General features: G+C 32.8%; 2 protein-coding genes across 3 annotated transcripts; both read left to right on the top strand.

The window, feature by feature from the left end:
• The first annotated feature begins 33 nt into the window (after nt 1–33).
• Nucleotides 34–2,522, top strand: LOC140044595 (DNA-directed RNA polymerase II subunit RPB11-a). Its single transcript, XM_072089170.1, has 4 exons — nt 34–138; nt 635–724; nt 1,163–1,337; nt 1,635–2,522. Exons 1-4 carry the CDS (start codon nt 86–88, stop codon nt 1,665–1,667), a joined length of 351 nt encoding a protein of 116 aa, XP_071945271.1. The 5' UTR covers nt 34–85; the 3' UTR covers nt 1,668–2,522.
• Nucleotides 2,523–2,614: 92 nt separating this feature from the next.
• Nucleotides 2,615–15,155, top strand: LOC140044590 (branched-chain alpha-ketoacid dehydrogenase kinase-like). Of its 2 annotated transcripts, XR_011844472.1 has the most exons (12): nt 2,615–3,668; nt 7,279–7,347; nt 7,902–8,060; nt 9,289–9,408; nt 9,882–9,980; nt 10,530–10,603; nt 11,048–11,176; nt 11,580–11,669; nt 12,157–12,321; nt 12,689–12,908; nt 14,245–14,270; nt 14,977–15,155. XR_011844472.1 is itself a non-coding variant. In XM_072089161.1 (10 exons), exons 1-10 carry the CDS (start codon nt 3,426–3,428, stop codon nt 12,831–12,833), a joined length of 1,293 nt encoding a protein of 430 aa, XP_071945262.1. In that variant the 5' UTR covers nt 2,615–3,425; the 3' UTR covers nt 12,834–14,224. The 2 variants fall into 2 exon arrangements, 1 of the variants encoding a protein (XP_071945262.1); XM_072089161.1 differs by lacking the exons at nt 14,245–14,270; nt 14,977–15,155 and having other exon boundaries at nt 12,689–14,224.
• The last annotated feature ends 303 nt before the right edge of the window (nt 15,156–15,458 follow it).

Here is a 15,458-nt window from a genome sequence, read left to right as displayed (position 1 = left end):
CACGTTTTTGACGAATCCATTATCTCAAATCAAAGGTAGGCCTAGTTTCTAATAATAAAACAAAAATTCAATTAAAAAATATACAATGAATGCACCTCCAACATTTGAGTCGTTTATTCTGTTTGAAGGAGAAAAAAAGTGAGTATTTCAAACAGTACATTTATTAAAATTCTAGTTAGTTAAGGACTCGTCAATTGGTTTGAAGCTAGGCCTAGGCTAGTGAAAGGTCTAAACAACAAGCCAGACATTCACATCAATCACGGCACGGACGCGGTTGCGTTGCCATAAATCTGCATGTAGATTCGGCCTAGGGCCTAGGAATATTTTAAAGTTTTTTTTGTGTCAACTGTAACTACTTACTAAAGGCTAGATAATCTAGTTTAACAGTCTATAGACTAGACCTAGGCTATTTTGACCTACTACTAGCCTAGGTCTATTTGTTAATATAAATAAATATTATTATTTATATTAACTTTTTTTAAGAATGTTTAGGTAGACCAAACAAGGCTAGCTAGGCTCTATAATAACTATATTTATTAAATATTTGTTTTTAGTACATAGACCTACTACTGTATATTATTAAGTAGTAAAACTAGTATGTATTGTAATATTGAAAAATGATTATTTTTGGCAGGATAACAATTGAAAAGGACACCAAAGTACCAAATGCTGCAATATTCACAGTCAACAAAGAAGATCATACCTTAGGCAACATGCTCCGACAGTAAGTTAAAACAGGGAAGAGTGAAATTATTAATTGTCACTGGTTAAATGAAATACTTAATACAGAATAACACAATACTTTACAGAGTTATGCTGCTCTGTAAATAATAGAATATGAACTATGTAGTATGAATAGAACCCCTATTATTAATACCCAACAAAGTGTCTTTCTCCCCCCCCCCTCCCCCTCCCCTAATAAGGTTGCCCCTCCCCCTAATAAAAGGTGTCGTCCCCCTCTCCAAAGAAGGAAGTGGCCGGAATAGTGGCTGTGCCCTGAGTAGGGGTTGGATGTAGTGATAAAACATTTCCCATTGTTCGTTTCATGAGGAAACATCCTCGAAATAGGATGTCCCTTTTGTTACGAGTGTTCCAATGGTACAATAATTTCAGTGTCAAATGATGTCCTTTCATATAAATGTATTATGTTTGTATTTTTAAGACAGCTACTAAAAGACCCACAGGTACTGTTTGCTGGTTACAAGGTTCCTCATCCTCTAGAACACAAGTTTGTTTTGCGAGTACAAACAAGCAATGACTACAGCCCACAAGAGGCTTTTACCAATGCCATCACTGATCTTATTAGTGAGGTCTCTCTCTTGGAAGAGAGGTTTAAGGTTTGTCACTGAAACTTATTCTGGAAAACTCTTCCACAATCAATCTAGAATGCCAACTCTATTGACATCTTCAAACAGTTGCTCTTTCGTATAGCATATTAAATGACGTAATCTCCACCTAGTTCGAGCCTTGTGGTTGTAGTGCTTTACAGAAAATTTATTCTGGTTAAGCGCTATACAAAAAAAAATATTATTATGATTGGTGGGTGAGCTATTAACTATTACACATATATAGTAGTTTTACAATTAATTTTTGTATCTGTCAAACCTGAATGAAATTTGTTTTATGTTTACTAGGTTTGCGTCAAAGAAAAACAGGAAGGCTTTTAATGAAGATTAAAATTACAGAATGGACAATTAAAATAAAAACTGAAATAAACATGTAATCGTTAAGGCGGTATAATACATTCCATATTGCATTTTGTTACTCAATTGGAAGAATTTGGTTTGTAAACCCTGACTCATGCAGTAACAGCCACAGCCAGGGAGTTGCCTATTTTGAGTAGTCATTTGAGGGAGATTGCCTATTTTGAGTAGTCATTTGAGGGAGATTGCCTATTTTGAGTGGTCATTTGAGGGAGTTGCCTATTTTGAGTGGTCATTTGAGGGATATTGCCTATTTTTAGTGGTCATTTGAGGGATTTGCCTATTTTGAATGGTCATTTGAGGGATATTGCCTATTTTGAGTGGTCATTTGAGGGAGTTGCCTATTTTGAGTGGTCATTTGAGGTAGTTTAATATTTACAGACATGAGTGAGGGAAGATGAAAACTCTGAAACCCTTTCTCAGGTTGTACAGGAAAGAAAGAAAGAAGTTTGTGACAGACATTACACTTTCTTGCAAACACGTATGCAAGGCAGGATAAATTATTTATCATTTTTTGCATAGAGTAGAACACTTCACGAAATATCCACTCAGTAGAGGTGTCCTAGATAAGGTTTGGCCGTAACAAATTATGTTTCCCGTCATTTATTTTTCAAGGAAAAGTGTCCCCTTGATGTGGTGTTCTAATATATTGTTACATTTGATTGTATGTGTGTATTTGCATGCATATCATTATTGAACATTTTCATCAATATTAAAATGTAGTACTTTTTGCATTGATTTCTGCATTTTTTATACGAAAAGAAACTTTTATCATGAGAAACTGTTGTCTTGTCACATTGTAAAATGTAAATAAAATTTGAATAAGAACTTTTAGAACAAAGAATTTTTTTTGTTGCTTTATAATTTAAAAAAAAACAAATTTATTGTTTATTTCTTCATCGACTAAAATATTACAGTATTTTAAGTTTGTTTGAATGATTGGTTGTCAGTCCTTGAGGGCGCTGTGCAATGTTTTGTTTGTTTTTTTTGTTCTCGATATAAAAATTTATAAAAAAAAGAAAGAAGAGCAGCTGATATGGGATGATGCACGCTCTCCAAGTCGTTCGATGTTTATTCGCCGTAGAATGAGTGGTTTGAGGCTAAGTTGTGTTAGTTAATACATGTACTTACTTTTTACATACTATAAACACATTAATATTAATTTCGCGTATTTGGTTTGGACAGCTGAGAGATAGCTTCGCAATCGTTAGCCGAGAGTTAGAACAGTGAAGAGGCTGCTACACAACGAGGCCTCGCGAGATCCTTTTTTTTTAGTAAAGTAGGCGGATTGGCTTCAGGATTTGAGGTAGAGAGGCGGTGAGAGGAGAAACAGTACACCTGGCCTAGCCTGCATGCGGATGCTGCCAAGGCAAAGTTCTGATTTTGAGTTTATTGTCAATCTCACAGCAAATATTGCCTACATTTGTGATGAACTGTTTTGTGAGCAAGGAAAAGTGGACGACCTTAATCATACCATCAAAAAGGACAAGGAGAAGGTCTAATGACAAGCAATGTTACATTGAATTTTGCTAAGTCTGATTTGTTCTTTCTTTTGTTCTAGGCCTAGTTAATAGTTTTAAAAAAACTAAGAATACAAATTGTAAAACCATATTATTATTACTGACCATGCATATGACCAAATTTGTGTTCTTGTAGTAGAAAATCTAAATTACCATCTAGGCCTATAAATTGTAAGTTTACTGTAGTTATTAAAATATTACGATGTCTCTGTGCAAACGAATACAATGTATCAAGGACTCTGTTGCGAAATCACGAGCAATGAACGTAACATTACAACAACACTTTAAACCAAAGATTAGGAACTTTTCAGTAAGTACAGCAGACCAGAAAGATCCAAAGCGGAGGTATTCTGCAGTGACAGACTTCAGCCCGGCAAGAGACCTAAACAATCGATCGGTTGTATCATTTTACAATCAAAGTGCCATTGACGAAGCAGCCAAAAAGGTATGAAAATAATGTGTATGTAAAATAAATTATACATAGTAAATTTTTGTAATATACTATTAAATTGGGGTTAGGGTTATTATTATTATTATTATTACTTGTATAGCGCACATTTATACAACATTTAATTATAATCAGCGGCGCTTCACATCAATTAGTATCGTAACATTCTTTGAAATATAGTGCTTTTAAATGTTTTTTAAACTGATTATAGTCGTCTAAGGGTTAGGTAACTCCTTATTGTTCAATCTTCCTTCTTCCTCAATTAAACGCCTCTAACTTTTTAAAAATACTCTCTCTTAACCTATAAAGCTCTCTCGTTTAAATCCCCTTCATATCTCTCTGACCACCTTCTTCTTCACATACCTTCCCTTCGCTCGTCTTCAAAACATTTTCCTTTCCATTCCGACTTTTAACACTAAAACGTATGACCTAATAAGCACCTTTATTTCTGCTTCCTCTCGCTTATGGAATGACCTTACCCACCACTATATTAGTATTAGATCATGTTCTTCTACTTTTGCCTTTCATCTTCATCATCTCATCTTGAAAACTCATCTTTTTCTTTCAAATTGAGCTCTCTCATACACCGCACCTTTGATCACTTACTGCTGGAATTGGTGCATTACAAATTCATATTATTATTGTTTTATTAATTTTATATGTTTATATATATTTTTTATATGCAAGCAATTCTTTGATACCATTTTAGGGAAAAAAAATCTCGCATAAAGTTAGATTCGTTATTTATTCTAAGGCCTTCTTTCAAAACAACTATCCTTTTCACTTGGCACCCAAATAAATATTTTTAACAGGTTTTGTCGATTTGACATCCACCCACTATTTAATAATATTTAACCTTTTTTAATGTACTGCCGATTCTTTACTGTGATCATTTATCAGAAAAACACAAGACTATATTTTTCCCAAAATTGTTACTGTTTTTTGTATGTAGTACCTGAGTACTACAGTGTATTTACTATTTGTTTTAAAAAGTATGACACGATGTTGAGTTTTACAAAAAAAAATGATCATACAGTATAACTCACATTCTCAGAACACTGATGACTCAACACTAGTCACACAATTTCATGAATTCATAATAATAACATTTGGAAACATGAAGTGTCTTGTCTTTCTTCTTATTATTATGCAGTAGTGCAGTGCTATATGTGCCATTGTTATCTAAGCGGCAAAAGATAATATAGGTTTAGAATGTTACATTTAAGGGGGTAATAAAATGTCGTGCGTTGTATGTCCAAGTCATCAATCACAGAAGAATGGTTAAAATAGCAAATGGTGAATCAGTAAGGTTTATAATGTACTACTGTATAGTGGTAAACTTTAACAATAATTGGAATAAATAAAGATATATAAAATTCTTCAACAATAATATGCTACAAAACGCAAACAAGCCATCATGAGCAGATTTTTATATATAAAGTTTCTAGTGGCATATGTACATGTAACAAAATATTTTATTGAGTCAAATTAAATAAAAAATTAAATTAAATTGATTAATTTTGTAATTAAAATATTTAAATACATTACATGTCTGTAAAATAAAACTAAACAGTGATTTTTAAATTGTTTGGGTAAAAGAAACCTACTAATGCATTGTTTTTTAATCTTAAAGAAAGTAATCAGCGATTTGCATTTTATCGGTGAAAACCATCTGTATTTTGGCAGGTACTGGTAGTGGCCACACCCACAGCTACCAAACAACACATCTTTTGAGACCAATAGAATTTTATAGACTCGGACATTATGTTTTATGTCTCCCAAATAAATAACAAACCAGCATTATTATATTTACATATTTTGTAATGGTCGCCTATATTAAATAACAATACATTTCGACTATATTTCTTAATTTTTCTTTTTATCTTTTTACACAATACTGATACTTGATTTATCTCCTTTTATTACCCATTGTGCAAACGCTACCCAGCTGAGACGTGAATAAACTTTGACCTGCAATCATTAGTGCAACAATACATACCGTTATTGCAAAATACAGCCTTGAGTTATTCAATATTCTTGGTACGCTGAGGCCTATTACTCCGAATCCAATAATTCAATACTGTGTATTTCAGCTTTTTTTAAAGAATGTTTTAAAATTGTTTTTTAATTAGCCTATCATCATTTATAAAACATTTAAAATGTTAATTAATTGGTCAGTCGAATATTAAATTACTAAATTGTAAACTTTTTCTTTGAAAAAAGCTGTGTTTCAAGCATGGAGTTTACTCCATGGTTTCAAGGTGGCACAACACCAGGCATTCTCAATACTAAAGTATTACCAGTAAAATGTTCCGAATCAGCATTTGAATGCTTCAATATTAAATAACCCATTATAGTTTAACCTTGATTCAGTTTGAGTTGACCCCTGTTACATGTTATTGAACTTATTCTAAAGTACAATAATTGTTATTTTCTGGTTGCAGCAAATCCCATTACAGTATGTGGATAATTAATTTATTCTATTGATAATAATTATTGTACCTGAGAACAATATAAACATAACAAAGCTTAGAAAGGAGAGAAGTACTGTAGGCAAAATTTAAGGGGAAAATATATGAAAACAAGTTCATACTGTAGGACACAAATTTCAGTTGACCACCTAAAATTTGCCTTTTTTAGGCCCTGGGCACTACACTCTCCCCCTATTTCAAAATCCTAGGTCCGCCAATGAAATTGAGGGGGAAACAAGCTCTGTTGGGGGGGGGGGGGGGCAATGAATGAGCATGTTTTGTTGAAGGAAGCTGGATTGTACGAATCTTTTTTGTTGTTCAAAGAACTTAAATAAGCATTATTGTAAAATCTAAAATTTTATGAATATCAGAATTATACAAAAACTGTGAAATAAGATATATATTATTGTTATAGTATTGTTACACAACCTACAGTTGAGATATAATTAACTGTTATATTTTATATAGTTGTCCTGTACCTATTTACATGATATTTATTACTTTTTAAGGTACCATATCCCCACTCTTCTCTTCAAACTGTTGACTGTGTGGCCTTTTGCATGCATTGGTATGCATGATAAACCATCATTTATTTAAATACATAATTATGATTCATTTGTGAGGTCACTGGACTGAACTGTACTTTACTTGACAATCAATACTTAAACTCTGACTGACACTGGCTGTGTACACTAACACACGTACACATGTTGTGATGTAATTTAAGATTCAGTTCTATAGTTTCACTCCTTTGGGACACTATTAAGGAACATTTTCTTATGAAAAGAACAATTTATTTTAACACTACATCTAACCCCTATTCAGGGGCCACCACTTTAGGGAACTTTTCCCATGAAAATAACAAGAAGTAATATATTTGAACATTACATCCAACCCCTATTCAGGGGCCACCACTATAGGGGACAGTTTCCCATTAAAAGAACAAGGGGATTCGAACCTCCAGATCGCTAGCCTGATGTTCATACCTCTAGACCACCAAGCTTGTGCTGATGGCTAGGGGTTTGAGGCCAAATAAGTAGCGGGTACTGAACCAACAGGATTGTAAATGTAACTACTGTGGCATAGCTTTCATCAGGGTTTCGAGTAATTGTTTTTTCGTTGTTTTTATTTTTCAGCCTTCAGTTCGACTAACACCGGCAACACTCTTGTACACGGGTAAATCACCAGATGGCAACCATCTACTGGTAAATGTAGTTCTGGTTTTGTAAATACAAAACACTAAATATGCATATTTAATTAAACGCAATGAATTCATTTGGTTTCCAAATACAACAGTCAATTCAGACTTAATTATTAACTAACATATTATTTATCAAGAATAACAGCTGTTTACCTGTAGATATATTCTGTGATAGAAATAATGAATGTTTATGAGTTGAATGAGGATAATTTGTATAATATATGTGAGAATTAGCAAAGGCTGATTTGAACCCAGAACCTTCTGCTTGATATGCAGACACCCTACCATTAGACCACTAAGGCTTTCATGGTATGGTTCAAATTTTATTGGATAGCGACTCTATTTTTAATTAGAATGTGTTGTGCTAATATAAAGCTCTGTCTACACTATCAACTAATTTGACAAAAGAAAGTGTGATGTACACAAATATGGTAGTGATATTCCCAAATATGGTAGTGATATGACATCATCATGTCCATAAGGCACATCACATTTTGTTGTCACATAACGTTTGATAGTGGAGACAGAGCTTAACAGTAACTTTCTTTCCCTTCACAGCGTAGTGCCCAATATCTCCACAAGGAGCTGCCTGTTAGGGTTGCCCATCGCATTGCTGAATTTCGAAATCTTCCGTTCATCATTGGATGCAATCCCACGATCCTCAGTGTACACGAACTCTACATTCGGTCTTTCCACCTGCTGTCCGAGTTTCCACAGGTAATGTTTTAGCTGATATGCGGTAGCCATAGCAGGGGAAGAAATGCGTTTTGGAATATATTGTTAATAAATGGATGTTAAAAAACATGATAATAATCAACAAAATTATGAACATCTTTGCCATGATCTTATTTATGAAATTATCCAGATATTTATACAATGTGGAAATCAACGTCTAAACTCGCATAGAATAATATAATACCCATTAATTTTTAACTAAATATGTCCCTACACATATATATCTAAAGCTCTCTCTACACTATCAAATTATTTTGACAAAAAAGGTGTGCCCAAATATAGTAGTGATATGCCCAAATATGGTGGTGATATGCCCAAATATGGTGGTGATATGCCCAAATATGGTGGTGGTATGACATTTGTTGTCACATGAAGTTTGATAGTGTAGACAGAGCTTAAGATAATCTCAACCTATCAATAAACTACAGTACTAGCTAATTTAAAAATTACACTGTTCATTTGATTGCACAGGATGTGGGGGCAAGTGTAATAGAAACTGGTTTAAACCAGTCGTGTGTCGTGTCGCTGATAAACTTGGCAGTGACAGAAGACTTCCCTTCCTTGTAAATATTAGTAGTTTATTAGGAGTGTATCCCAGGTCATTTTATCTGTCAAAATAAATAAAACGGAGGTCATTTTAGAAAAATGATAGTATGCATGAATGATGAAATATAATGCGTCATGTTTGAGTTAATTTCTATTTTAAATCCCAAAGCTTTAGTTTAGTAAACTATAACATGAACATTTAAGGACGGTTTTATTAGGGCATAATGTAAACATCTACAGCCTTATGAGCTGTCTGGCCTAGATCCAGCTTACAAATCATAAAGTTTAACAATTCTAAAAAAATTAAGGTAGTGTAAATTATCACAAAAAACCCTAACAAGCTTAAATATTGAAAAGAGATTAAATCTTAGAAATGGAATTTGATCTTTGGAAGGGATTAGATTTTGGGAAGACTTGTAGAGGTCTGGCAATTTTTAAATTTAATTTGGATTGTTACTTTTACCAAGACCATCTTCAGTTCTACTGGGCAGGCAGTGGTCGGTAACTGTAACTTGGACAAACCCTGTGGCGAGTGTTCGGATTGGACTTTTTCTGGTCACTTTAGCCGGCGACTCGATTAATTTGACCAAATTAAGTCCAGTGCGATCGAGGCTTTTGATTTAGAGTATTATGGTAATAATAAAATATTCTATTTTTATTTCAGATTGAAGACTTTAAAGTTGAAGAGGAATACTGTAGTTTAGTTAAAGGATTGCTAGATGATCACAAAGACATTGTGACACAGTTAGCTCAGGGATTTAATGAATGTAGAAAGCACATCAAAGTAAGTGTAATTAAAAAAGTATGCATACATAGTTAGCTCAGGGATTTAATGAATGTAGAAAGCACATCAAAGTAAGTGTAATTAAAAAAGTATGCATACATAGTTAGCTCAGGGATTTACTGAAGGTAGAGAACATGACATAAAAGTAAGTGTAATTGTAGTGGAGCTGTATCTTGGTGGTTAACATGGTTGCCTTCCAATCCCAATGTACGGGTTCAATCCTGAACTAGTGCCAGGGTTATAACTCATGACTCTTTCAACTCCGCTCCCTTAGCCTCAAATGAGACTTAGTCTATAAGCACGATAAATTATAAAGTAGTTATCCGGCGAGTTTGTGCTCGCTTTTGGATGTGTATGAAATAAAATAAAAAAAGTAAACATACATAGTTAGCTCAGTGAAATACATCTTCTAACTCAATAAGGTAATTTGTTTATTGTATTTTAAATAGGCAATATGTGTGATTTTTTTTAAGGATGAAGATATGATACGTCAGTTTTTAGATCGTATGTTAACATCTCGTCTTGGCATACGAATCTTAGCAGAACACCACCTGGCACTGCACCAAGAGAAGGTAATCAGATTATTCAACAAATGTTCCTGATACAAAACTTTGCATACCACATATATATTCAAATCACATATTTTGGCTTAAAGCTCTATATATACCATCAAACTTAATATGATGTGCCCATATATGCACACGATGACATCATATCACTACCATATTTGGGCACATCATACTTTTTTTGTTAACTAGTTTGAAGTGTAGACAGAGCTTGAAAGACACAATGATTCTAGCCTACATTTGACCTGTGATGACCTTTTGTTCGTAATCTTATTGCAGTTCTCCACTGAATCTGATATCCTGGACTTTTCAACTTCAAGTTGTTAAACATATAAATAGGTTAATGGAGCATAACATACAATGCAACAACCAATAAAATCTGCTTATATTTTAACTCTAGCCAATCATAAATATTCATTTTCTTGCCAGCCAATCACAAGATTCAGTATGCTACCATACTTGCTTATAAGATAATATATCTTTTAACGATACATACACAAGGAAATTCAATAAAATTATCATTTCATTTCTCATTTTTCATGTATATTTTTTCAGCCTCACTTCATTGGTATGATTTGTACAAAGCTATCACTCAAGAAGATCATTGAGAAATGGGCCGAATTTGCTACGTAATTATATTCATCATTCATTATCTTGTTTTAATTAGGTTGCCCCGATCACAACTTGTGCATTGATTGTCACGTAGTACAAACAACAGTAAATCACATATTTCTTGATAAGCCAGAAAATGTGTGTGCAGTCAAATCTCTCGTTATCGGTCAAAATGTTTCCAAAATGCAATTTCAATAGAAGAGAAGAATTTTGGACCTTTTGAACCCAAGATAGTTTTAGGAAGAAGTCTAGTATTGAGAGAAAGAGAGAAAGTTTAATTTCAAACCATTCAAATATTTGAAAGCCTTTATAGCACATTTTCTTTAAGAACCTGTGCATTATAGTATGATAAACCATGGAGGAAATATATATTTCCTCCATGGATAAACTAACGTGCAACAGACTGAAAGCAGCAGAATACATTCTATCAATTCATGTTAACACAATTGTTATTGTTACAGTGAATTGTGTATGCATAAGTATGGACATGCACCAAGGGTCAAGGTCAAAGGTCATCATGCAGCTACATTTCCTTACATTCCTCAACCACTAGACTATATCTTGCCAGAACTCATTAAGAATGCTATGAGGTAAGTCAGGAAGCCAGGCTGTTTATCTGTCTACCTTGGTATAATCCGTGAGGTTATTCAAAGACACCAAAATAGCACTCTGGCCACTGCCGCAAACATTTAACTGAATTTGCGGGTAATTTAGTAATTAACAAAGATAGGCCTATTTAAAATTTATAAATCATAGGATATGCAGTGGTGTTACGCAGAGACATGAAGCCCCTGGTTTTGTTGCTCTTCAACGCTGGAGACCTTTAAACGTTTTTAGCTCTTTTCTACATATTCCAATGCCATTTTCCCAGGTTTTTGGTCAGGGCCCCTATAAGCTCCGTGGCCACTGGGTTTAGCCAGTGAGCGCTCATCACCACTTGGGAAATGTCATTTTATATTCTTCAGTTGTCTTAACTTTTCTATTCTCATACAGGGCTACTATCGAACATCATCTAGATACCCCTCACAGTTTACCAGACATTGACGTTACCATCACTAATAATGATCTTGACTTTATCATCAGGTATGTTTATTTCATAACTGAATCAACCAAATAATTATTTGTAAATGGATATTTTGATTTTTTTTTATTTGCCCTAAGGCCATAGCTTCACATTGATACTTAAGCGCTGATTGAAAGATTAGTGACCAATCACACTTAAGTGAGATACTGTATTTCCCTTTTCACTTAACTTAAATTCTATTCACTTAGATAGGAGATTTTCTTAATTTTATGGGCGTTTCCCTTAGCCTAAGTGTGATTGGTGAATGTCGAAGGAGAGAACCTTAACAACTATACCGTTTTATTTAAGTTGTCCCCTACTTTAGACTCTCAGCCACACAACTCATTTTTTCAATATCCTATTACATAAAATAAAAACAAGATCTTTATTTTTTCTTTTACATTTATCTTTTAACAAGATTATTTATATTTACTATATCATCATCATCATGTGCTTTTGTTAATTTAGAAATAACACTAAACATTAACATTTTTTTCTGATTTTCAGAATTTCTGACAAGGGTGGTGGATGCCCTCACTCTATAGTGAACAGAGTGTTCCAGTATCACTTTACAACTGTTGGACAAAACACTGACTCTAGAGTGACTGGGGGAATTCTGGGAGAGGTTATGAATTCGGACCATCTTGGACCAGGAGCAGGGCCAATGCACGGGTAAGCTTGATTCCTTATGATAACTTCACCCTTTCCCCCATTGCCCGAAATATATATGAGGGCATATCAATTTTATCTCTGCTGCACATGCATATTAAGGGACTAGTGCTGTTCCGCCGTACCATGCCGAGCGTGTTAAAGAGTTTTAAACAATATCATGAAAGCCCCAGTGGTATAATGGTTAAGACATCTGCATATCAAGCAGGAGGTTCCGGGTCCGAATCTCGTTTGGGGTGACTTTTTCTCATTCTCACAGATTTCCTCATCTCAAATTAATTAATACATTTTCAGTATATCAGCAGACGGTTTAGAATTTGTTCTGCTCCTGTGGTGTTCGTATATTATACTGATATGCATTTTTTTGCAGGTTTGGCTTTGGACTACCTACATCTCGGGCATACGCAACTTACCTTGGCGGATCTCTGACATTTCAGACCATGCAGGGTTTAGGCACTGATATCTATTTAAGATTACGTCATATTGACGGCAAATACGAGAGCTTCCGTATTTGAGTTTAATCAAAGTATTTTATCCATCTAGCAGTGGATTGAGCACTTCGCTTACTGTTCTTTCTTTTTTTTTTAAAGGTAAATTTTATTTTGATAAATTTAATAAAATACAAAAAAAAAGTAAGAAGTTTGCATATAAAAAATACTATTATAAACTGAAAACAAAAAAATTTACATTAAATTAAAAAAACAATGTATAAGTGTAATCGTTGTTCTATTTATGTCCTAATTATTGATAGTTTGTTGTTTATTATTTAAAGATAGATTTAAAAATACAGTATATAGTAAATAAAGACCAATTTGTGTTAATATGTATGTATGTAAGTAGTTTATGACAAATTATGAAACAAATGTCCTACAATCATACTATAATGATCCGTTCTGGATAATGTTGTGCACTAAATTCTTTCAAACTATTGGCTTGAAAATGCTCAATTGTACATATACAGTTTCTAAAATTTGAGTACAAGGCGGTTATTTAGCTGTAACAAGTTTGCCTTTCCAATTTAGGGTGATTGGTTCAAGTCATATAGCCAATATTTGACAATTCATTGTATATTTTTCATCACTTTTAAGTGTTATAATAAAAAATCTTACCTAGTAAATAATCATATTTTTCTTTTAAACCTATTTCTATTTTACTGTGATTTGTCTGTGTTCTTAATGGGAACCTCTGTCCCAGCAGAGGATCTGGTTAAGACAACTGATAACAATCAAACTATGATGACCTTATATGGATAAGGTTTTATGATTGGTTAAAAAAGTAATTTAAGGACAATTCTACATGTTGTGCTTGTAAATTGTAAATATATATTAGTATTATAGTTATTCCAATAGATAATTAATTGAAATATAAATCTGCATTCACATAAATTTAACAATCTATTTTTTTTCTTTTTGAGTTTGAAAAATTTACACAACTTTTACTTTTCGTAGAAATGCCACCTGTATGTTAATATCTATCTACTTATTTTCTTTATAATTTTTTTTATTAAAATCGAGATTATTTTTAGATTCCAAATGATTTATCAGTATTCAATTAAATATTCATGTTTTAAAATGTATATCGTCCAGTATGTTAAAATGTAAATGGACAAATAGCATGTAATTTTTTTCTAAGAAATATGCCGACGACATTAACAGGTACTGTAGGCCTACAAAGCAGATGTGCTAGCATGACAAATTATTATCATTATTTTTGTAATACTATCAAAATGCTATTATTATTCATTTTAACTTAGGAATATTTGTTTTTTCAGTAAACCAACTAAACAATACTTGCATAGTATAGAAATTAAAAATAGTATAAGAAAGAAAAGCTTTTTTTTTTCTTTTCACAATTTTTATAAAGTTTTATTCAGGAATAAATGTCAACTATAACAAAATGATTTGACTTTGTTTTATTTTAATTTAGAAAAGAAACAAAAATACAGCTTCAAAGTAAGTTCATACTTAATTTTTTTGCTTTTTAAATATTTATTGGTGAGAATTCATTTTTTCTCAAAGGTCCTATTGAATGAATGTATTGTTACTATATACACTTAGAATTTAGATAAAATTTTTATTAAATATTCATTCATTTCATTCAATCTTTTATTTTGGAAACTCTGGTCCATAGAAAGTAAATTACATATAAATGAAATAAATAAAATAAACAAAATTACTACTACTCATCTCAGGATGGCATTTCCATCTGGAGAGCATCTTTGACTTAACTAACACGTTGCTTATAATCGTTGAGATTAAAATATTTTTGCTTGCATTAAGTCTACACATCAGGCCATATATTGATATTCTTAACAATTCATAAAAAGAGGGAATATATATCATTTATTAAATTTCCAACAGAAGAGAAAAGAAAATTAGAAATTAGTCTAGATTCTAAATGTAGTTTCGACTTAATATTAGTAAAAAGATATGTTGGCACATATGGCGTTTCATACGTATACTACTTGAGCTCGTTTCAGACAAAAATTGAAACGCTGACTGGTGGACTAACGTAAAAAAGACAATACATATAGACTTGGATGGAGAAGTATAATTAGATGTGATATTTTATTTTGCATTTTCAATGATTGCTTGTGTATTTGTTGTTTGCTGCCCTCTATTAATAGAATAACTTGTCTTCCTTTTTTTTTCTTGATAGGTTGGGACAGCCTGGATCAGAATCTCCATGGAATCACTAAGCAGAGAGAAACCTTGAGAGGAATATGACAGTGGATAATGAAGTAATAAACTTTTAAAAAAAACAAGCAGAAAATCATGAATTACTTGTATTTAAACATTTTATTGATAGCGATAGGCATTGCACATTTAATATTTTTAAAGTGAATACTGAAGAACGTTAGCTGCAATTGTGCCAAATAAACACGTAATATAAAACATGAATTAATTCAAACCAACCCAATTACATTACTAAACATAGTTGAAGAGACATATTATTAATTCCCATTATATCACTGGCCAGTTTAGAATTTATTATATTCCAGTAAAAAATTAAAAAATACCACCTTAAACCAGGGAGTTGACAACTCCCTGCTTAAACAATGTTTCAAGAAATGGGGTTATAGTTGTAATCGGTGCTTGTGGCTCTCAAGGCCTGATCTGAAGGGGGAGGACAAATAATAA

The sequence above is a fragment of the Antedon mediterranea genome, chromosome 3 (assembly GCF_964355755.1).
Source record: "Antedon mediterranea chromosome 3, ecAntMedi1.1, whole genome shotgun sequence".
NCBI classification, from domain to species: Eukaryota; Metazoa; Echinodermata; class Crinoidea; order Comatulida; family Antedonidae; genus Antedon; species Antedon mediterranea.
This window is presented reverse-complemented; position numbering and strand designations above follow the sequence as displayed.

Coding starts and splice junctions, on each gene's coding strand:
- LOC140044590 (XM_072089161.1), top strand. CDS start 3,426: ATGTCTCTGTGCAAACGAATACAATGTATCAAGGACTCTGTTGCGAAA. Junction 9,981..10,529: donor TGGCACTGCACCAAGAGAAG/GTAATCAGATTA, acceptor ATATTTTTTCAG/CCTCACTTCATTGGTATGAT. Junction 11,177..11,579: donor CTCATTAAGAATGCTATGAG/GTAAGTCAGGAA, acceptor ATTCTCATACAG/GGCTACTATCGAACATCATC.
- LOC140044595 (XM_072089170.1), top strand. CDS start 86: ATGAATGCACCTCCAACATTTGAGTCGTTTATTCTGTTTGAAGGAGAA. Junction 139..634: donor CTGTTTGAAGGAGAAAAAAA/GTGAGTATTTCA, acceptor TATTTTTGGCAG/GATAACAATTGAAAAGGACA. Junction 1,338..1,634: donor TCTTGGAAGAGAGGTTTAAG/GTTTGTCACTGA, acceptor TATGTTTACTAG/GTTTGCGTCAAAGAAAAACA.